Source organism: Callorhinchus milii, unplaced genomic scaffold, assembly GCF_018977255.1.
Source record: "Callorhinchus milii isolate IMCB2004 unplaced genomic scaffold, IMCB_Cmil_1.0 Scaffold14, whole genome shotgun sequence".
NCBI classification, from domain to species: Eukaryota; Metazoa; Chordata; class Chondrichthyes; order Chimaeriformes; family Callorhinchidae; genus Callorhinchus; species Callorhinchus milii.
Window position 1 is genome coordinate 12,426,509 of NW_024704755.1, and position 16,638 is coordinate 12,443,146.

Consider the following 16,638-nt stretch of genomic DNA (forward strand, 5'->3'; position numbering starts at 1 on the left):
AAAATCAAGTAGAATTTGCCCTTTTTAAATAATTTCAAATGTGGAATTGACAGCAAAAAAGTAAATCTAAAGCATGCTGTGGCTAAGTTCATTATAGTTTCAGTTTGTGCAGTAGGGGTAGTTTTGAATATTGTTGAAAGAAAGTTACAATAAATTCAGATTTTAGAATTGCTCAAGACCTGTATTTAATTTTGCTTTCATTTTGATAAGTGCTTTTACTCTGGAAAGGAGGGTGCTTATTTGTAACATGAAATCTCCTTTACGATACCAACCTTTGGCCAGACAACCAGAACAACGCAGATTGATAACATTCAAAGTAATCTATTTAGATGGGCTGCTGTGGCACAGCGTGACATATGAATTGGCTGCTGTGATTGCATAAAACTGCACACTCATTGCACGTTACAGTGAATACTGTGCAGTGCTTTGAGATATTAAAAAAAATGGGTCAATCCACGACTGTTTATGGGAAACTTGTGCGTAATTGGCTACTATGTTTTGCCCACAAAATATACAGTCAATCCATTTTGCAATATATTCTGTGAAGTGCTTTGAGGGCATCGCAACGATGTGATAAGGCACTATATCAAATGCAAGGATTATTATTGTTATGTTACAACGATGTAGTAAACGCTATATCAAAGGCAAGGATAGTTATTTGAGAAGTGGTGATTCAGATGAGTTGAGTTGTTGCTGTCATGAGTTGTTGTTGCCATCTGGTGGCCTGGTCCACAACATCTAACACACAAAATTCACCAGCTCAACATAATAATAATAATAATAATAATAATCCTTGCATTTGATATAGCGCTTTTCACGTCTTCTAGACGTCCCAAAGCGCTTCACAGAATACACTGTAAAGTCAATTGACTGTATATTTGTGGGCGAACGCGGCAGCCAATTGCGCACAGCAGTGTCCCACAAACAGTCGTAGATTGAAAAGGACCAATTTATTATTGTTTTTTGTTTTGGAGGGATTATTATTAGGCTCTGTGTGGAGTAAGGAAACTTGCCCAAGGTTTCGCCCTGCCTGGAATTGAACTCAGGTCTCTCGCTTGCAAAGCGAGTGCTCTAACCACTGAGCTACAGGACTCCTCAGGAAGTTAGGCGTGATGACCTTCAATTTGAGCCTTGAGATTTCTGAGAACGTATTAAACAAAAATATGAAGGCACTTGGGGACGGCCAGAGGCGAGTGCTCATCTTCCTTTGAGTAGGAAAAAGTGAAATAATAATAATCCTTGCATTTGACATGGTGCATTTCACGTCGTTGAGACGTCTCAAAGCGTTTCGTAGGATAGACTGTAAGGTGGATTGATTGTGTATTTTGTGAGCGAAACAAGGCAGCCAACTGCGCACAGGGCAACCAACTGAGACTTCTCAAAGCACTTCATAGGATAGACTAAGGTGAATTGATTGTGTATTTTGTGAGCGAAACAAGGCAGCCAACTGCAAATGACAAAGGGCAAGACATTACTTCACGATTTAATTAAAAATGGGGATGTACTAGACTGAGCTCCTGCCTGAGCTTCCCTGCCAACCCATGGTCTCCCATTGAAGATCAATCCACATTGCTACATGGAAGATTATTATGAAATATGCTGTACATACACCTAATAATTCTTTAATATGGCACAAAATCCTGTGATTCCTGTGATTTTCTCTTGAAAATCTTTGAATACTTCTGACTTTAACTTGCATCTCGTGAATAAACTATTGATTTCACTATAGGACTCTGCTGTACGCAATTGACTGCCATGTTTCGCCCACAACATTCAGTCAATTCATTTTACAGCATATTCTGTGAAGCGCTTTGAGATGTCTTGAAGATATAAGGCACCATATCAAATGCAAGGATTATTATTATTGTTATAAAGCTCTGCCTATTTCAAAACGTTTGCAAGCTGTTTCTTTGATTTAAAGTCGTTGTTTTGTAATGGTTGGAGACCTGTAGTGTATTGGTTAGAGTATTCACCTCACAAGGACCCAGGTTTGATTCCTGGGCAGGTTGAAATCTTAATCACGTTTCCCTACTCCACATGCCTGTTTACACACGCCGAGTATTATTTAGCAACAACATCAATATGTTACTTCAGGTATTTTTCCTCTGTTTACGGAGCAGTAAGTAGGAACCTGGTTGTTAGCCGATTTGGTGGATAGCTTTCTGGGGTAATAATCCCTTCAAATAAATAAATAATAATTTGGTCACTTCAATCCACAACTATTTGTGGGACACTGCTGTATGCAATTGGCTACTGCGTATTGCCCACAAAATATACAATTTACTTTACAGTGTATTCTATGAAGCGCTTTGAGACTTCTCAATGGCGCAATAAGGCGCTGTGTCAAATGCAAGGATTATTATTTTTCTATTAGAGGAGGAAGTGTGTATATGTATGTATGTCTATGTATGTGTGCGTATGTATATGTGGAGGGGGTTGATGCTCTGGGGTGGTGGGGGGGTGCTCTGAGAGGGGGGGAATGCTTGGGTGGGGGGGAGATGCTCGGGGTGGGGAATACTCTGGGGAGGGATGGAGATGCTTTGGGAGGAAGGGTGGGGATGCTCTGGGGGTATGTGTGTGTGGGGGGGGGAATGCTCTGGGTGTGTGTGTGTGGGGGGGGGAATGGTCTGGGTGTGTGTGTGGGGGAGGGAATGGTCTGGGTGTGTGTGTGGGGGGGGGAATAGTCTGGGTGTGTGTGTGTGGGTGGGGGGAATGCTCTGGGTGTGGGTGGGGGGAATGCTCTGGGTGTGGGGGGGGAATGCTCTGGGTGTGGGGGGGGGGAATGCTCTGGGTGTGGGGGGAATGCTCTGGGTGTGGGGGGGGATGTTCTGGGTGTGGGGGGAATGCTCTGGGTGTGGGGGGGGGAATGCTCTGGGTGTGGGGGGGGAATGCTCTGGGTGGGGGGGGGGGAAAGTTCTGGGTGTGGGGGGGGGTGTTCTGGGTGTGGTGTGGGGGGGGATGTTCTGGGTGTGGGGGGGGGGGGATGTTCCGGGTGTGTGGGGGGGGATGTTGTGGGGGGGGATGTTCTGGGGGGATCAGTTGCTGCCGGCGGAGAGTGCTGGTTGCACCGGAAGTGAGTCGGTTGCTATTGGCGGTGCGGAGGCGGCTCTCGCGCTCCTTCCTCCCGTCTCTCACTCACTCACTCACTCACTCGGGGCCGCCATGGCCTCCCCTCCCGGCACAGCCTCCAACATCGACATCCACGACGCCACGCAGCACCTGCGGGACATGCTGAAGCTGGACCGGGTGCCGGGTGGGTGAGCGAGCCGCCGCCGGGGGGAGCGGAGGGGAGGGGGGGAGAGAGAGGCGGGGGTGTAGGCCTCAGGCCCGGAGTGGGGGGCGGGGGGAGAGGTTGGGTGAAGAGTTCACGTCGGGGCCCCGGAGACTGTTGGCGCCTTTCTGTTTGATTTAGGGCTGAAGATTGATGATGATGATGATGAAGATGAGCGGCTGAGCCCCGGGGGCACCCGCCGCCGCCATGAGTGAAGAAACTACGGGGGAGAGGAGGAGTGGGGAGGGGGTGGGGGGGGGGAGAGAGAGAAGGAAGGAAGAGAGTGAAAGGAGAGCGCGAGGTGGGAGGGGGGAGGGGGAGAGAAGGGGGCAAGAGAGTGGAAGGAGAGAGCGGGGGGGGGGGAGAGAAAGAAGGGGGGAAATAAGGGGGGGAGAGAGAAAGAAGGGGGAAATAGGGGGGAGAGAGAGAAGGGGGGAAATAAGGGGGGAGAGAGAAAGAAGGGGGAAATAAGGGGGGGAGAGAGAAAGAAGGGGGAAATAGGGGGGGGAGAGAGAGAAGTGGGGAAATAAGGGGGGGGAGGTGGGGAAGGGGGAGAAAGAAAGGGGGAAATAAGGGGGGGGGGAGAGAAGTGGGGAAGGGGGAGAGAGAATGAAGTGGGGGAGAGAGAAAGAAGGGGGGAAATAAGTGGGGGGGGGGAGAGGGAGAATTGGGGAAGGGAGGGAGGGAGGGAGAGAGAGGGGGGGGGGGGGGGGAGACGGGAGGGATGTGATCATTGCTCCTGGCTGGTCTCCCGGCCTCTCTCTCCACCCCTCCCTCTCCCTCTCCCTGTGTGTGTGTGTGGTGGTGACTGACCGGGTGTTTAACGGGAGGTGGCGGCGCGAATTTGTCCTGGAGGATCGGGGTCTGGATTCGTGCCCATCAATGGGACCCCGGACCCGGACCAACTCGCTCAGACTGTCATTTATTTACATTCGGGTGTAATCTGGAGGAGGGGAAGAATCCTTTTACTCCCTCCGTATCTCACTCCCTCTGGAATCCGGCAATTATTAGACGCGAAACTGTTTTTTTTCTCTCTCTTCTCTCTCTACCCCCCCCTTTAAAAAAAAGATATTTTACTTTCAGTTTCGTTTTCTCCCATTTGAAAGAAGTATCTCAAGCGCCAGAAATGCCTCTGTAAATAATGGATTCATTGAGAAGCTTCCCTCCCCAGTTCTGGTGAATTGGTGGAGAAACAAGGTTTCAGTCTTCCTTGTTGCTCCTCTCATCCCTTACATTTCAAATCACATTGTTTATCAACATTTACCTTATAAATAATAATAATAATAATCATTGCTACATTCGGTATCCTGCCTTTTACATTCTCAAATGATACACTAGATGTACAGGATTGACTGTAAAGCGTAGCGGTTATGTCTTTGTAGGCAAATGCAGCCGTGAAGGAAAATCTTGGAAAACAAAATTCATTTCAACATTGATGTCAGTTGAGATATTGATAGAAGTGACAGCTATATTAAACTTCAGTTTTAGTGGACTTATGTATATGTATAGATGTGGTTTTCTACATCTTAACCACAGCAATATAGATTAGTATTGAAAATATGTGGCCCAATACTTGTTTAACGAACATGTTTAAAGCGATAAATCATCCAAGTTCTGTGAAGAATTTTTAGATGTGATGACAACATGAGATTTTCTTCTTCTGTTGCAAATTCTGGGTGCTAATTAACTCCTATAATGTGTAGCAGGTAGGAATCTACTCATAACTGCTATGCATTAGTTTTGTAGTATCATAACTGCAATACATTACATAACTGGATAGCACCCATGAAGTAGATTCATAATTGCTATACAGTGTTCCATGAGCATCTTTGGAAAACAGATGAATTGAAAAAAAACTTAACGGAATCTACCTCAGTATGATTCTAAATTATAGCTTTAATGTACTGAACTATCAAAGTACAAGGCGTCAATTTCCTAATTCTACCAGTACTTCTGGATATGGTGGAGTGGCTGATGTAATTGGTTAAGTGTGTTGTTTGACTCTACCTCATACTGTTGAGAATTGGAACAAAGCCCCAGATGGAGAGGAATGCACAAGTGCAGTTGGTTCATTCCGTCCACCTGACAATGGTGCAGCCCTGAAGCAGCAGAAGTGGAAACACCATGTTGTGGTGATGCTTCAGTGAGGATTCAGAATCACATTTGCACATCATCTCGGTTCCTTAACTGATTTAATTTATCTGTTAGTTTTTTTTTAAAAAAAGCCACAAAAATCTGACCATTGTTTCAGTATGTGGCAGCAAGTGATTAAAATAAATGAGAAATATTCTGACACTGAATTGGATAATGTCTACTTTGAGATTTAAAAACAATAATAAATAGAACTTGCATTTGATATGGAGCCTTATCATGTCATTGAGACATTGAGATTTAAACAAATGGCTTCAATTTATAATTAGCTATTTAACAAATCACTATAATGTTGTTAAAGATACTGCTGGATACTAGGTAAAGTCCAGTATCAAATCAAGTTTTATGAGGTTTGCTTGGAATATTCATTCAAAGACACATGGCTTTCTAAATCAGATTGATATCTTCTATCATTTTGGGCTGTGCCTGTATTTTAGCAACCCCAAATTAAGATGCTTCTCTTTATCCTACTCCCTTTATCTTCTCTCTCTTGAACAAGCCCTAGTTTTAATTTTTAAACTTTGTACAGGATATCTGTCATCTTAGCATGTCACCTGGTGTCCGATTATGTTGAAGCTACAGCATCTAACAAGAAATGCTGATCTGGGGTTATTTTTAGTTGTTAATGCAGGATGTTGAGTTGCTCCGCAATAAATATCAAGTGTCTGGATAAAAATGCATCTATACCAAATACAAGGATTATTAAAATGGAATTTCATTCCCTGGGTAGGGAAATATCAAGGTTTACAATCCCACATATTATTTGATCAAATAGAGCAGTCGTATCAGGGGTATAGTCAATACCTTGTCAATACTGTCAGACAATTACATTGCCCAAGTTCAGAGTTTATTTGGTTGCACCTTTCCATCGCTTGAGTCTAATGTCCATACACCTGTTGTGATTTAGTGTGTTTCCTTCTATATGCTAGATGCAACTGTTGATATCCAAAAGAAACCTGCGTCATTCAATGGAGAACTCAATGGATTATTGGTGCCTGATCCCATTTTGGGATCTGGGGGAGATGGAATTGCTCTGCGTGAGCCAAAGCATGCAAACCTGGAGAAGATGAACCTACAGGAGATGTAAGAAACGCTGTATTGTGATTTTTTGGGGATTAAGTATTTTAAGGAACATGCACTTATTTCAATAGGAAGAAAAATAGTATTTTTAACCAATGTATATTCCCATCCTGCCCTCTAAAATACTATTTCTGTTTACATTCTCCAACAGAGGGTGGGCAAGCATGTTGTGGCTGAATGTCTCTTAATCTGTGTCTTCCCAGATTCTGGGCTCTGAGACACTACCCTGCATGGCGAGCGCTATATAAGTGCAATTTCTTGTTGTGATGCAGTCTGAATAAAATTTGTAACCCACAGCCTGGGAAATAATGAGCACAAAATGGCACTCTCCCTTTCTGTGAAGATTAATGCGTCAATATACTGACACGGGTCTGAGTCTAAATTAATGGTTACTTTCTTTCCTAGATTCCTCTCTGGAGATGACAGTTCAAACTGTGTTATCTCTGGTAAAGAAGTGGAAATTGTGGCAAGCAATGAATCTAGCATCAGCAGCAAGGCCAGGGGCAGTAACAAGGTGAGGTAGATTTATCTCTGGTAGATATTGCATATTGCATTTAAAATACAGCCTTCTCGCTCATTAGCAAATGATAGTCAGGTTAAAGAGTTCGACTGCAGCTGCTGCAAAATGGCAGGAGTTTGAAACTGCCTTGTGACAGAGGAACCTCGCTCCTGAAATTAATTGTTCTGTAATAAGATTCAGTGCAAAACTATAGTATAATTGAAGTAGCAGAATTATCCTTAAACTCTGAAAGCTTTGAGTAGACTTGTTTTGTGCCGAATAGTTATGAACCAGTAACAGCATAGGATAGGGCTAGGAATTTTGCTGGGTATAAAATCACTGATTTGACATTGTGCACTGCTACCCAATGATGATACATTGGTAGTCCTCCAAAATACAGGTTAGAGCACTCGCCTTGCAAGCGAGAGGACCCGGGTTTGATTTTCGGCAGGGCGAAACTTTAGGCAAGTTTCCTTACTCCACGTGCATCTGTTTGCCTAGCAGTAAGTAGGAACCCGATTGTTAGTCGATTGGCAGATCGCTTTCTGGGGGTAATAATCCCTTCCAAGAAAAATTGATCACTCAATCCATGACTGTTTGTGGGACACTGCTGCGTGCAATTGGCTGCTGAGTTTTATCCACAAAGTAGACGGTAAATAAAAAATATAAATTGTACGTTCCGAAGGTGATCTAAGCTAATCCTCTGTTATTCTTTCGATTTAGGTAAAAATACAACCTATAATTAAATACGAGTGGGAGCAGAAGTACTACTATGGCAACTTAATAGCTGTGTCCAATCTCTACCTGGCGTACACCATCAGAGGTGAGCATTTGAGTGGTTATACAAGGCTCTAAAATGTACAATAATTTGCAGCTGCAAGTCCATGCTTTCTTTTTTGCAATTTTTCCTACTCTACATATTCTCTCACCTACTCTTCTGAAGACATTAGACTGACTCATTTTTCCTTCTACTTGGATACAGTTGCATTGGCACTGATTACACTCCCGACTCCTTAACTGTGTCCAAACGTTCATACATACACAGAGAGTGCTTTTCAAATGAATTAGGCCTATCCTCTTCCTGATATCCGCACAAACTCACTTTTCAGCAGGGGTCACTAGCTAGTGATCAGGAGTGGGAATCCTGATTGATTTTTACCAGCACTATCCCAGAATAGACCAGTCTTAAATTTAGCACCCTTTACCCAAACGTCGAAATTGGTAACTCAACAAAGCTTGAGGATTGAATCTGGAATCTTACAGTTCCGTATGTCTCATCAAATGTAAATTCCGAAACAAATTTAGGACATGCAAATATTTTATCTATTGAAGTACAATTTTACAACCATTCAGGGTCACTTAATAGACTTGCACTATGTACAAAATTTGTTTGTGTGTTGGCACGGAACTGAATAACCTTTTTAAAATGTCCTCTTGTGTAGGTGCTAATGGTGTTGGCATGGTGCGTGTGCTGAGTATTGGTGCGGCAGAAAGGACTTTACTGAAAGGATTTACAGGAGGAGTTGCTGACTTGGCCTTCGCACACCTCAATTCCAATCAACTGGCCTGTGTCGATGAGGCAGGCGACCTGTTTGTCTGGCAACTGAATGAAGAAAATGGCAAAATACAGTATCCTTAGACAGATGGTGAAATCGTTTGGTTGAAAGTGAGTCGCGTGTAATGGATTCTTATCCAAATCAAAAGCTGGTTAATTGTATCTTAAATGATGTTGGAAAAAAAATGGGTATGCAGAGAGGCATTGTGTGACGGCCAAAAGGTTGCTGTACCCTATTAAATGAGGGCAGATATTGGTAACTTGTTGATCTGATATGTGTGATAATGTGGTGAAACAGTAGGTAACGTGTTAAACTTTGGATTAGAAAAAATGAAAGACCCTGTGAAACTTGCGTACCATTAAGGGGAAATTAATGCTTTTCAGAAGATTGAAGTCTTATTCCTTGGTAAAATTAACAGTTTCCCCAGTTCTAAATGGAATAATAATCTTGTCAATAATACTAGTAATAGTAACACTCCTTGCATTTGATATAGCGCCTTATCACGTCATTGAGGTGTCTCAATGTTTCCAACCAGTTGAATTTCTTGCCCCTCAGTTCTACATGAACTTTAAAGTTTTTTTTTAAAAGTTAGCTCTTGTCAGCACTTCTCAATATCTCCTTAACTGGACGTTCAGGGAAAAAATCATCGTGCACATAAAAAGACCAGAGAGGACGGCATTGGTTACAAACAGAAGGATCATCTGGTGCCCCTATATTCCAGAGGAGAATGAGGAAAATGAAGAAGGAAGTCAAACACTTGCTGTGTTGCATGAAGATAGAGTATGAAATGCTTTACAATCTGATAATGGAGATTAGGTCTCCATATTTCTGTGATTTTTTTTTCATGTGAAAGATGTGGGTTGTCGGTATTGGGTAATGGAAGACTTTTCTGTTAGATCATGTGCAGTTTGGTCACAAGCAATTTCTTGTCTTAACCTGAATCTCCAAGCATCCCCCCACTGCACTACTGTATTTTTCTACTTCTCAAATCAGTGACCCTTGCAATGTATGACAGTATCATTTGTTTTTTTGCTGAATTTTAATATTTACTTGGTATTTGCTTTGTTTTTGTTTTAATATTTTTCTATCTTTCTAACAGGCTGAGGTTTGGGATCTAGATATAATAAGAAACTCTAGCAGTGTCTGGCCCATTGAGGCCACTGATATAAAAGAAGGCTTTATCATTGTAAAGGGACACACAGCAGTAAGTATCCTTGACTCAGAAAATCTAATCAAACTGAGTTTGCGCACATAGTACCTTCAATCTTCCTAAGAAATGCATCTTGCATTGAAAGGATTGTTGACAGTGATTTGCGTGCTGTTGGATGCGTTCCAGTTTGTTAGAACATTTCTAACGGTGAATCTTCACTGTTAACAATTGCACTCTTCATGTAAACACAGCGGCTAAGGTTGCCGAGGGTACTCCACATACATGTTTACCTTGAGGCAATATAATCCACTTAACTTGAGCAATCATTTGAAAATGTCTGGTTTTATTCAAGAGTTGTATGTTAGTATTATTTGTGTACTTTGTTTGAAGTAACACCAACCTCTTATCTACAACGGATATGTAAAAATGGCTTCTTTCTATCCAGCGCATCAGTGAAGGTGCCTTGTCTCCTGACGGCACAGTTCTTGCAACTGCGAGCCATGATGGATATGTAAAGTTCTGGCAGATCTACATCGAGGGACAAGATCAACCAAGGTAAAGAGAAATCATTTCAGCTAAAGCACTTGGATCAAACCTTTTACTTAATGTATAGAATTTTGCTGTTTTTTAAAAACTCGTTGAACTTGACAGGTTTTTTACCGCACATTCAATCAGGTGTCTTCACGAATGGAAGCCACATGATGGTCGACCTTTGTCTTGCCTTCTGTTCTGTGATAATCACAAAAAGCAAGATCCTGAGTAAGTTTAACTTTGATTACGTGGTTCTATAAAGCTGTGTTTCAGACCTAGGATTCTCATGTAGGTGCAGTCATTCCTGTTGATAAATATTAGATTTCATATGTTTTGTATTACAAGAGAATGGTGTGCCTTTAGATAGGTTATGTACAATTCTGAATGGGTTCGAAACAAAAATAACTAGCAAGTGAAAACCAGCAGAGTGCAGAAGGAATGTGTTAGATCAAGAGCAAAAAATATTTATTAGATACTAATTGATGTATACAGCCCAGTAAAAAAACATTCATTCAATACATAGCACAGTTATCTAGGAATGCTTTATGACTAAGAGTCCTTTGATGATGAGAGCCTTAATACATACTTCTGTGACTTCTACCAGAAAGCTAATCTATTTTAAGCAGCGATTTAAAACAAAATCAGTATCTTACATGTATTGAGAATGTGCACCAATACTAACGTCTACTTTCTTTTGCTCTCTAGCGTCCCTTTCTGGCGATTCCTGATTACTGGAGCAGATCAGAACAGGGAACTAAAGATGTGGTGTACCGTGTCATGGACGTGTTTACAGACTATCAGGTATAAAATCCATAGCAGTGAGTGCCGCATCTCCATTTAATAGTGTTGTTGTTGTGATGGACTATGAATGAAGCCTTGGTGGAGTATATCGTGTTTGCCGTGGTGCCTCCTTGTGATGGATTAAAACCCCAACATTTTGTAATGGACAGCAGGTGAATTGTCATCTGAAAAAAAGTAGGTTATCGTTCCTTGTGTGAGTCTTGATGAAAACACTTCATGAATGCTAATAAGGCCTCGCACTCAAACGGTAACCTATCTTTCGCTTTCAGAATCTGATTGATCTGCTGTAAATTTCCAAGTTTCTGGTTTGTTGCATTTTTTTCATTTCATCTCTACTTAGGGATAGTGTTTTTGTAAAACCGCTGAACTTTTTCTTCCCTTAGTTTGTGCTATGTTCTACTCTAAATGATCTTGATTATTCTTTGTTCCTTTCCTCTGTGACTCTCCCCTTGATCTCGTTTGATCATCCCAAGTGTTTTTCACTTTGTTGTTCTAACAACGATTCAGAAGGACAAGTTGTTTTATTTTTAAACATTTTGAAAGCACTTGTTCACGAACCACTGTTGTAAACTTCTTACTGTGCCTAATAATTTTGAAATGCTTTCAATCATCATCAGATTTTTTTTTTAAAAAAAAGGCTTGGGTCTCATTTTCAAATGGCAAACTTTTTGTGTTTCTTTAAAATTTACATCAAATTGAGGAAATAGAATATTTAATAATGCTGCTCATACTCTTAAGTGTGGTATTTATGGTAGGGAAGCCACAATATTCCTGTCAAGGTTATTTTTGTTTTCCAACTTTCTTCCATCCCCCAGGTTTGTACTATATTCTGCTCTGAATTATATTGTTCTTCCGTGTCCTTTACCTCTCACTTTATCTGTGTTTTGATCAAATTTGCAATTCTGCAACATCACTTACAGATTATGGGCTTCACAGAAGAAAGAAATGCACTATTTCCATAATCTAGCACAAAGTTTAGATTCCAAGTGTTAAGAATTGTAACCCACAGATTCTGGGATTAATAAGGTTTAACGATTTATTTTCTCACTCAAACTGGAGTATAGTTCCATTGGCAAATGGAAACCCACTGGGGTCTGATGTTTAAGTAGCCAGTGTTCAGATTAGCGTGTGACATTGTTTTGGCATTGGAAGAATTGCAGTAGAACCTAATCTGGACGCCCACGTATATGCACTTGTTGGAAAAGTTCCCCGACTAGTGATCAGCAGCAGAAAACTTGTTAGTTATTTTGTATTCACCTGCTTTTTGTGTGTTTTAGATTTATGCCTGATCTGTTTAATACCAGCGTACAACCAAGTCTGAAAGCCAGTTTGGATCTGTCTGCAGAATACCTAATCCTCAGTGACGTGCAGAGAAAAGTAAGTTTCTTAACACATTTCACTGTCTCAACAACAACAACAATAAGATTACATTTGTATAGCGCCTTTCACGTCGAGAGGACGTCCCAAGGCGCTGCCTCTCTTGTCGTGTGTATGCATATGATCCTGTGCTACTAAACAGCAGCTTGAACTACAATGATCCATAGAAGTCTTCAAAAAGAGCTTAATCAAGTAAGATGGATCTTCATCTATTTGCAGTTACACCTCATTTGATGGTATTTCCATTTCAATTACTAGTCCCATGAGGATGCCAGGTGGCAGAATGGGGCTGTACAATCTGGATAAAGGCCGGCACAAGTCCGTGTAATGGCAACATGCAGTAAATTAGTTAACTCGATGGTGTTATTGCTTGATTTTAAATTTGTGGAATAATAATTGATTTAGATAGCTCTCGAGATACTCTCTGCCTTGTTGTCTTCAGCAAGGAAAGACATAGTGTGATAAGGACTCAGATGTTACCAGTATGAAGGGCGCTATATAAATCCAACTACCACTGTGAACTCTGTAGCATAAATATCTGGCAGTGATCTTAAATCTGCCATCTAATCTTGAGGGTCAGAGGGCTGTTAAGTTATAATCTCTGTTTCCGCTTAGACTTGTTCTAATGCTATCTGAACTCTCACAATCAACATTTTTTCTCGATTGCTAAAATGATAGTAATCTACTAAAAGCTATCCCAGAAATTGCATCAGATTCATCTGATCAATAAAGTCCTTGTACTTTTTGTTAATAATCCAGCTAGATAATAAAGTAAGATGTACTGTGCAAGCCTCAATTCTAAACTCAACATTTGGTTGAGTTTATAAGGGTGTGGAAATCTGGTGATTCTGGGTTGGATTCTACCACTATATATCCTTCCATCATTTGCCGTCTGTGCTTGCATGAAGAAAGTCCACTTGGTCAAGACTGGCATGACTTGTGGAACCGTAAACTGCAGCAATCATCTGTGCCTTCAGCGAGAGAAAAAATTTGAGACGTCTCGAAGACAGGATAAGCTGTTGTATCGAATGCAAGGACTATTATTAATTAGTGGTAAAATCTTGACTTGAGTTCTTTATTCCTACCTCTTTTCTGACCCATTATTAAAATGGGAATGGCTGAATGCTCTTCACTGGTGTCTGTCTGTTGCAGGTGTTGTATGTAATGGTGCTCCATCAGAGCCAGGAAGATGGGAGGGCCCAATTTGTGTCCATTTCTGAGTTCCTGCTCACTCACCCAGTGCTCAGCTTTGGCATCCAGGACGTCAGCAGATGTCGCCCACGTCACACAGAGGTTTTGCCCGAGGAGGAGAATGACTCTTTAAATTCAGGTCAGCAATAAAAATGGGAACCAATTAGATAATGATGCATTTGATCAGCGCCCCGAGGCATTATCCAACCTGAAAGAGCTAAATGCAAGTTGTTCTATCAGGATCAATATTTTCATGGTAATGAGATAAGCCAAGCTCACCTCAACCAATGTGAAATTGTTTCCCTCCTTTGAAGGATTGCTGTACAGTGTCCAGCCTGGAAGTGGAGTTGGACACGTTAGTGCCACTGCTACGCTTAAGGCCAGATGCTTATGTAAGACTGAGGTAAATTTGTTCCTGACAGCTAAGATCAGGAACTATACAATACAAGTGGACATTTAACTTTCACTGTTGCCCTATTTTCTTCTCCCTCTGCCCAAACAGCACTTTCCAGGAAAGGTTGCTTCAAAGTGATTAGGAGTGGGCATCCTAGAATTCCTCCCCTCTCACTATCTCTCCTCTATCCTCCCACCACAACCACCAAATACCAGTTCAGATCATATTGCCAATTGTACAGCTACATCTGTTGCACTGAGATCAGCTAACACAGAGTGGTAATTGAAACTTGCACCATCTAGTGTATGGCTTAGTGCTAAGGAAGGCAATAAGTGAGGGGAGCCCTTTGATGGCTAAATTTTCACTTACTATATTTGTTAAACTTCTGAAGTTAGCAGTGATATAAAAACAGTGTACTTCATTGATCGAGATGCTCTTGTATGAAGGGTACTATATGAAGAGTAAATGCAAGCTGTTGTTGGCGTGAGATGTATGATTCAGACTTATTCCCTTGAAATAGATTTTTCGCAGCACACTTTTGATATGTTGACATGCAGGGGCTTGCTGAGTTATCTGTCGCTGCCGCTTTTATTTTGTAAAGATAAATGTGAATCCTGTTCATTTAATTTACAACATCTGAACCATTACCATATATCCTTCACCAATTGCCCTTCACAGTTTGACAGATAAATTATAGCGTTTTCAATACGCCTGCCTGACCCTGACAATTTTTGTGTCGGCAGTGATTGTGAACTGTGTATTTTTCACCACTTTTATTTTTTAATTGTTGGGGCCAGTGAAGGAGTTGAAACAGTGAGTTTCAATTGCGTACAACCTTTGTATAGTTTTACTCAATGATCTTTGGTAATTGATACGGAAGCAGACTGGTGAACTGAATCTAACCTCCGGTGATGCTAAAGGTTGATTTTAGACAAGTGTGATAACCCTCGCACGTCATAGTATTACTATTAATGCTGGCACAGGAAAAATGCATGAAAGCTGAGAGCGCTCTTCTCAATCACGGTTTAGCTGGAGAACCTCATTTTAGTGTAGTGGATTAGAAATTCATGTTGGCATTTAGGAAGGAATCTTAACTGGAGCAATGTCAAAATCTGAGCGATAGCTTTTTATACTTTGTGAAACTATTACAGAATAATAGTAATCCTTTGGTAAAGTTTCACATTGGGGAGTACATTTCAATGCGCTTCACAGGATTTACTGTAAAGTGGAGTGACTGTGTATTTTGTTGGTGAAAGTGGCAGCCCAATTGCACACAGCAATATTTCACAAACAGCTATGAAACGAATGACAACTTTTTTTGGCAGTGGGGTGGGGGGAAATAGCTAGGACACCGGGCGAACTCCCTTCTCTAAATGTACTTTGCTTGAAATTATTCCCCTTCCAAGTACTCAGAAAATCTATAAAATTCTGTTTCTTATTCATTCACCTTCTACATACATGAAAGGCTCATCATCCAAAGTGGAGATGAGGAATGAGTCTTGGGACCATATTCTTTGAAGACTTTTTCTCCTTCCTGTGGCAGCCTGCAGAACCATATGATGTCTCTGCTCCACACTGTGCTTTGTTCTTTTTTTTGTAGCTTTTATAACCATGCTATTGATGGCAGTGGCGTGCTGCTCCACGCTAGGCAAAAGTTCTTCAATCGAATTCTTTACAGGTTTTATTCTGTTTAATAGCTAAATATTGGGAGTCCTTTTTCAATTTATTTTCCCCCTTCACTGTGTTTGTTCTCAATGTTGAGCCTCTATGGCTGGATTAACGTTTGTTTCATTCGAAGTACACATGGAATACTTGTTTTAGTTGAAATTTCATGCTAGTGTTGGGTTTCAATTCCTGTACCTCATGTTGCCACAGCTTTTTAATAGTACATATTACATGGGTTGCTTATGATGTTCTGATGTTTTATATTATTATTATTATTATTATATGTTTTAGTTGAAGCAGTTGCCTTATTTGAGCTACCTCTCAAAACTCTCAAGACTATGATCCATTTGGCTCTTGAACATTTAGCGCATATAAAGTTTCCTCTTCTTTTTCAGAATACTTATAACTTTTTTTTTGTGTGTTCGGATTTGCGATATTAATTTTGGTGCTATCTCCGACAAAGAACCGAATTAGAATGTGTCCTTGTAAATCAATGGGAGTTGGGGAGATCATGTTGCTCACGGGAGCAAGACAGAAATAATATGTGCCTTGGAATGTCCTTTTGACCTGAAAGGCGCTATGTGAATTCATTTGTTGTATGTGTATTTATTCATTTGGATAACTGTTCACTTGTTGGTGAAGAATGAAATATTTTTCCTGACCGTCTGTCTGTATGCTGCCGATGCCCTTTTATTCCTCTATAGAATGCTGCAATACTTTGATTTCTGTCATAAAGTTGTGTTGTATTTCTTTACAGAAGGAATTCCCTGCCCTGCTGAATCTTCAGTGGTACATATCAAATTGTATTGTGTACACACCAAGTAAGTACTGAAACAAGCCTGAAAATATGCCTGCAATGGATTATTGAGACGTCTTTGGATCGCTGGCTCATACTATTTTTTTGTACCTGCAACTTGTGGGATTTTTATAGATGTAGATGACATCTGGCTTGAACGAAAATTAATTATTGAA

General features: G+C 41.1%; 1 protein-coding gene across 4 annotated transcripts in view; it reads left to right on the forward strand.

The window, feature by feature from the left end:
* Nucleotides 1-3,070: 3,070 nt before the first annotated feature.
* The window catches only part of edc4 (enhancer of mRNA decapping 4), a 39,083-nt gene continuing 25,515 nt past the window's right edge, over nucleotides 3,071-16,638 (forward strand). For 2 of the 4 annotated variants that reach the window (XM_042340261.1, XM_042340262.1), the window contains exons 1-13: nucleotides 3,071-3,253; nucleotides 6,352-6,505; nucleotides 6,908-7,016; nucleotides 7,725-7,824; nucleotides 8,444-8,630; nucleotides 9,193-9,337; nucleotides 9,657-9,761; nucleotides 10,153-10,262; nucleotides 10,359-10,466; nucleotides 10,944-11,039; nucleotides 12,317-12,416; nucleotides 13,569-13,746; nucleotides 16,424-16,487. In XM_042340261.1, the coding sequence (XP_042196195.1) occupies nucleotides 3,163-3,253; nucleotides 6,352-6,505; nucleotides 6,908-7,016; nucleotides 7,725-7,824; nucleotides 8,444-8,630; nucleotides 9,193-9,337; nucleotides 9,657-9,761; nucleotides 10,153-10,262; nucleotides 10,359-10,466; nucleotides 10,944-11,039; nucleotides 12,317-12,416; nucleotides 13,569-13,746; nucleotides 16,424-16,487 (1,547 nt within the window). In that variant the 5' untranslated portion in view covers nucleotides 3,071-3,162. The remainder of the gene's footprint in view (nucleotides 3,254-6,351; nucleotides 6,506-6,907; nucleotides 7,017-7,724; nucleotides 7,825-8,443; nucleotides 8,631-9,192; nucleotides 9,338-9,656; nucleotides 9,762-10,152; nucleotides 10,263-10,358; nucleotides 10,467-10,943; nucleotides 11,040-12,316; nucleotides 12,417-13,568; nucleotides 13,747-16,423; nucleotides 16,488-16,638) is intronic. The other 2 variants (XM_042340263.1, XM_042340264.1) reach the window with 2 other exon arrangements.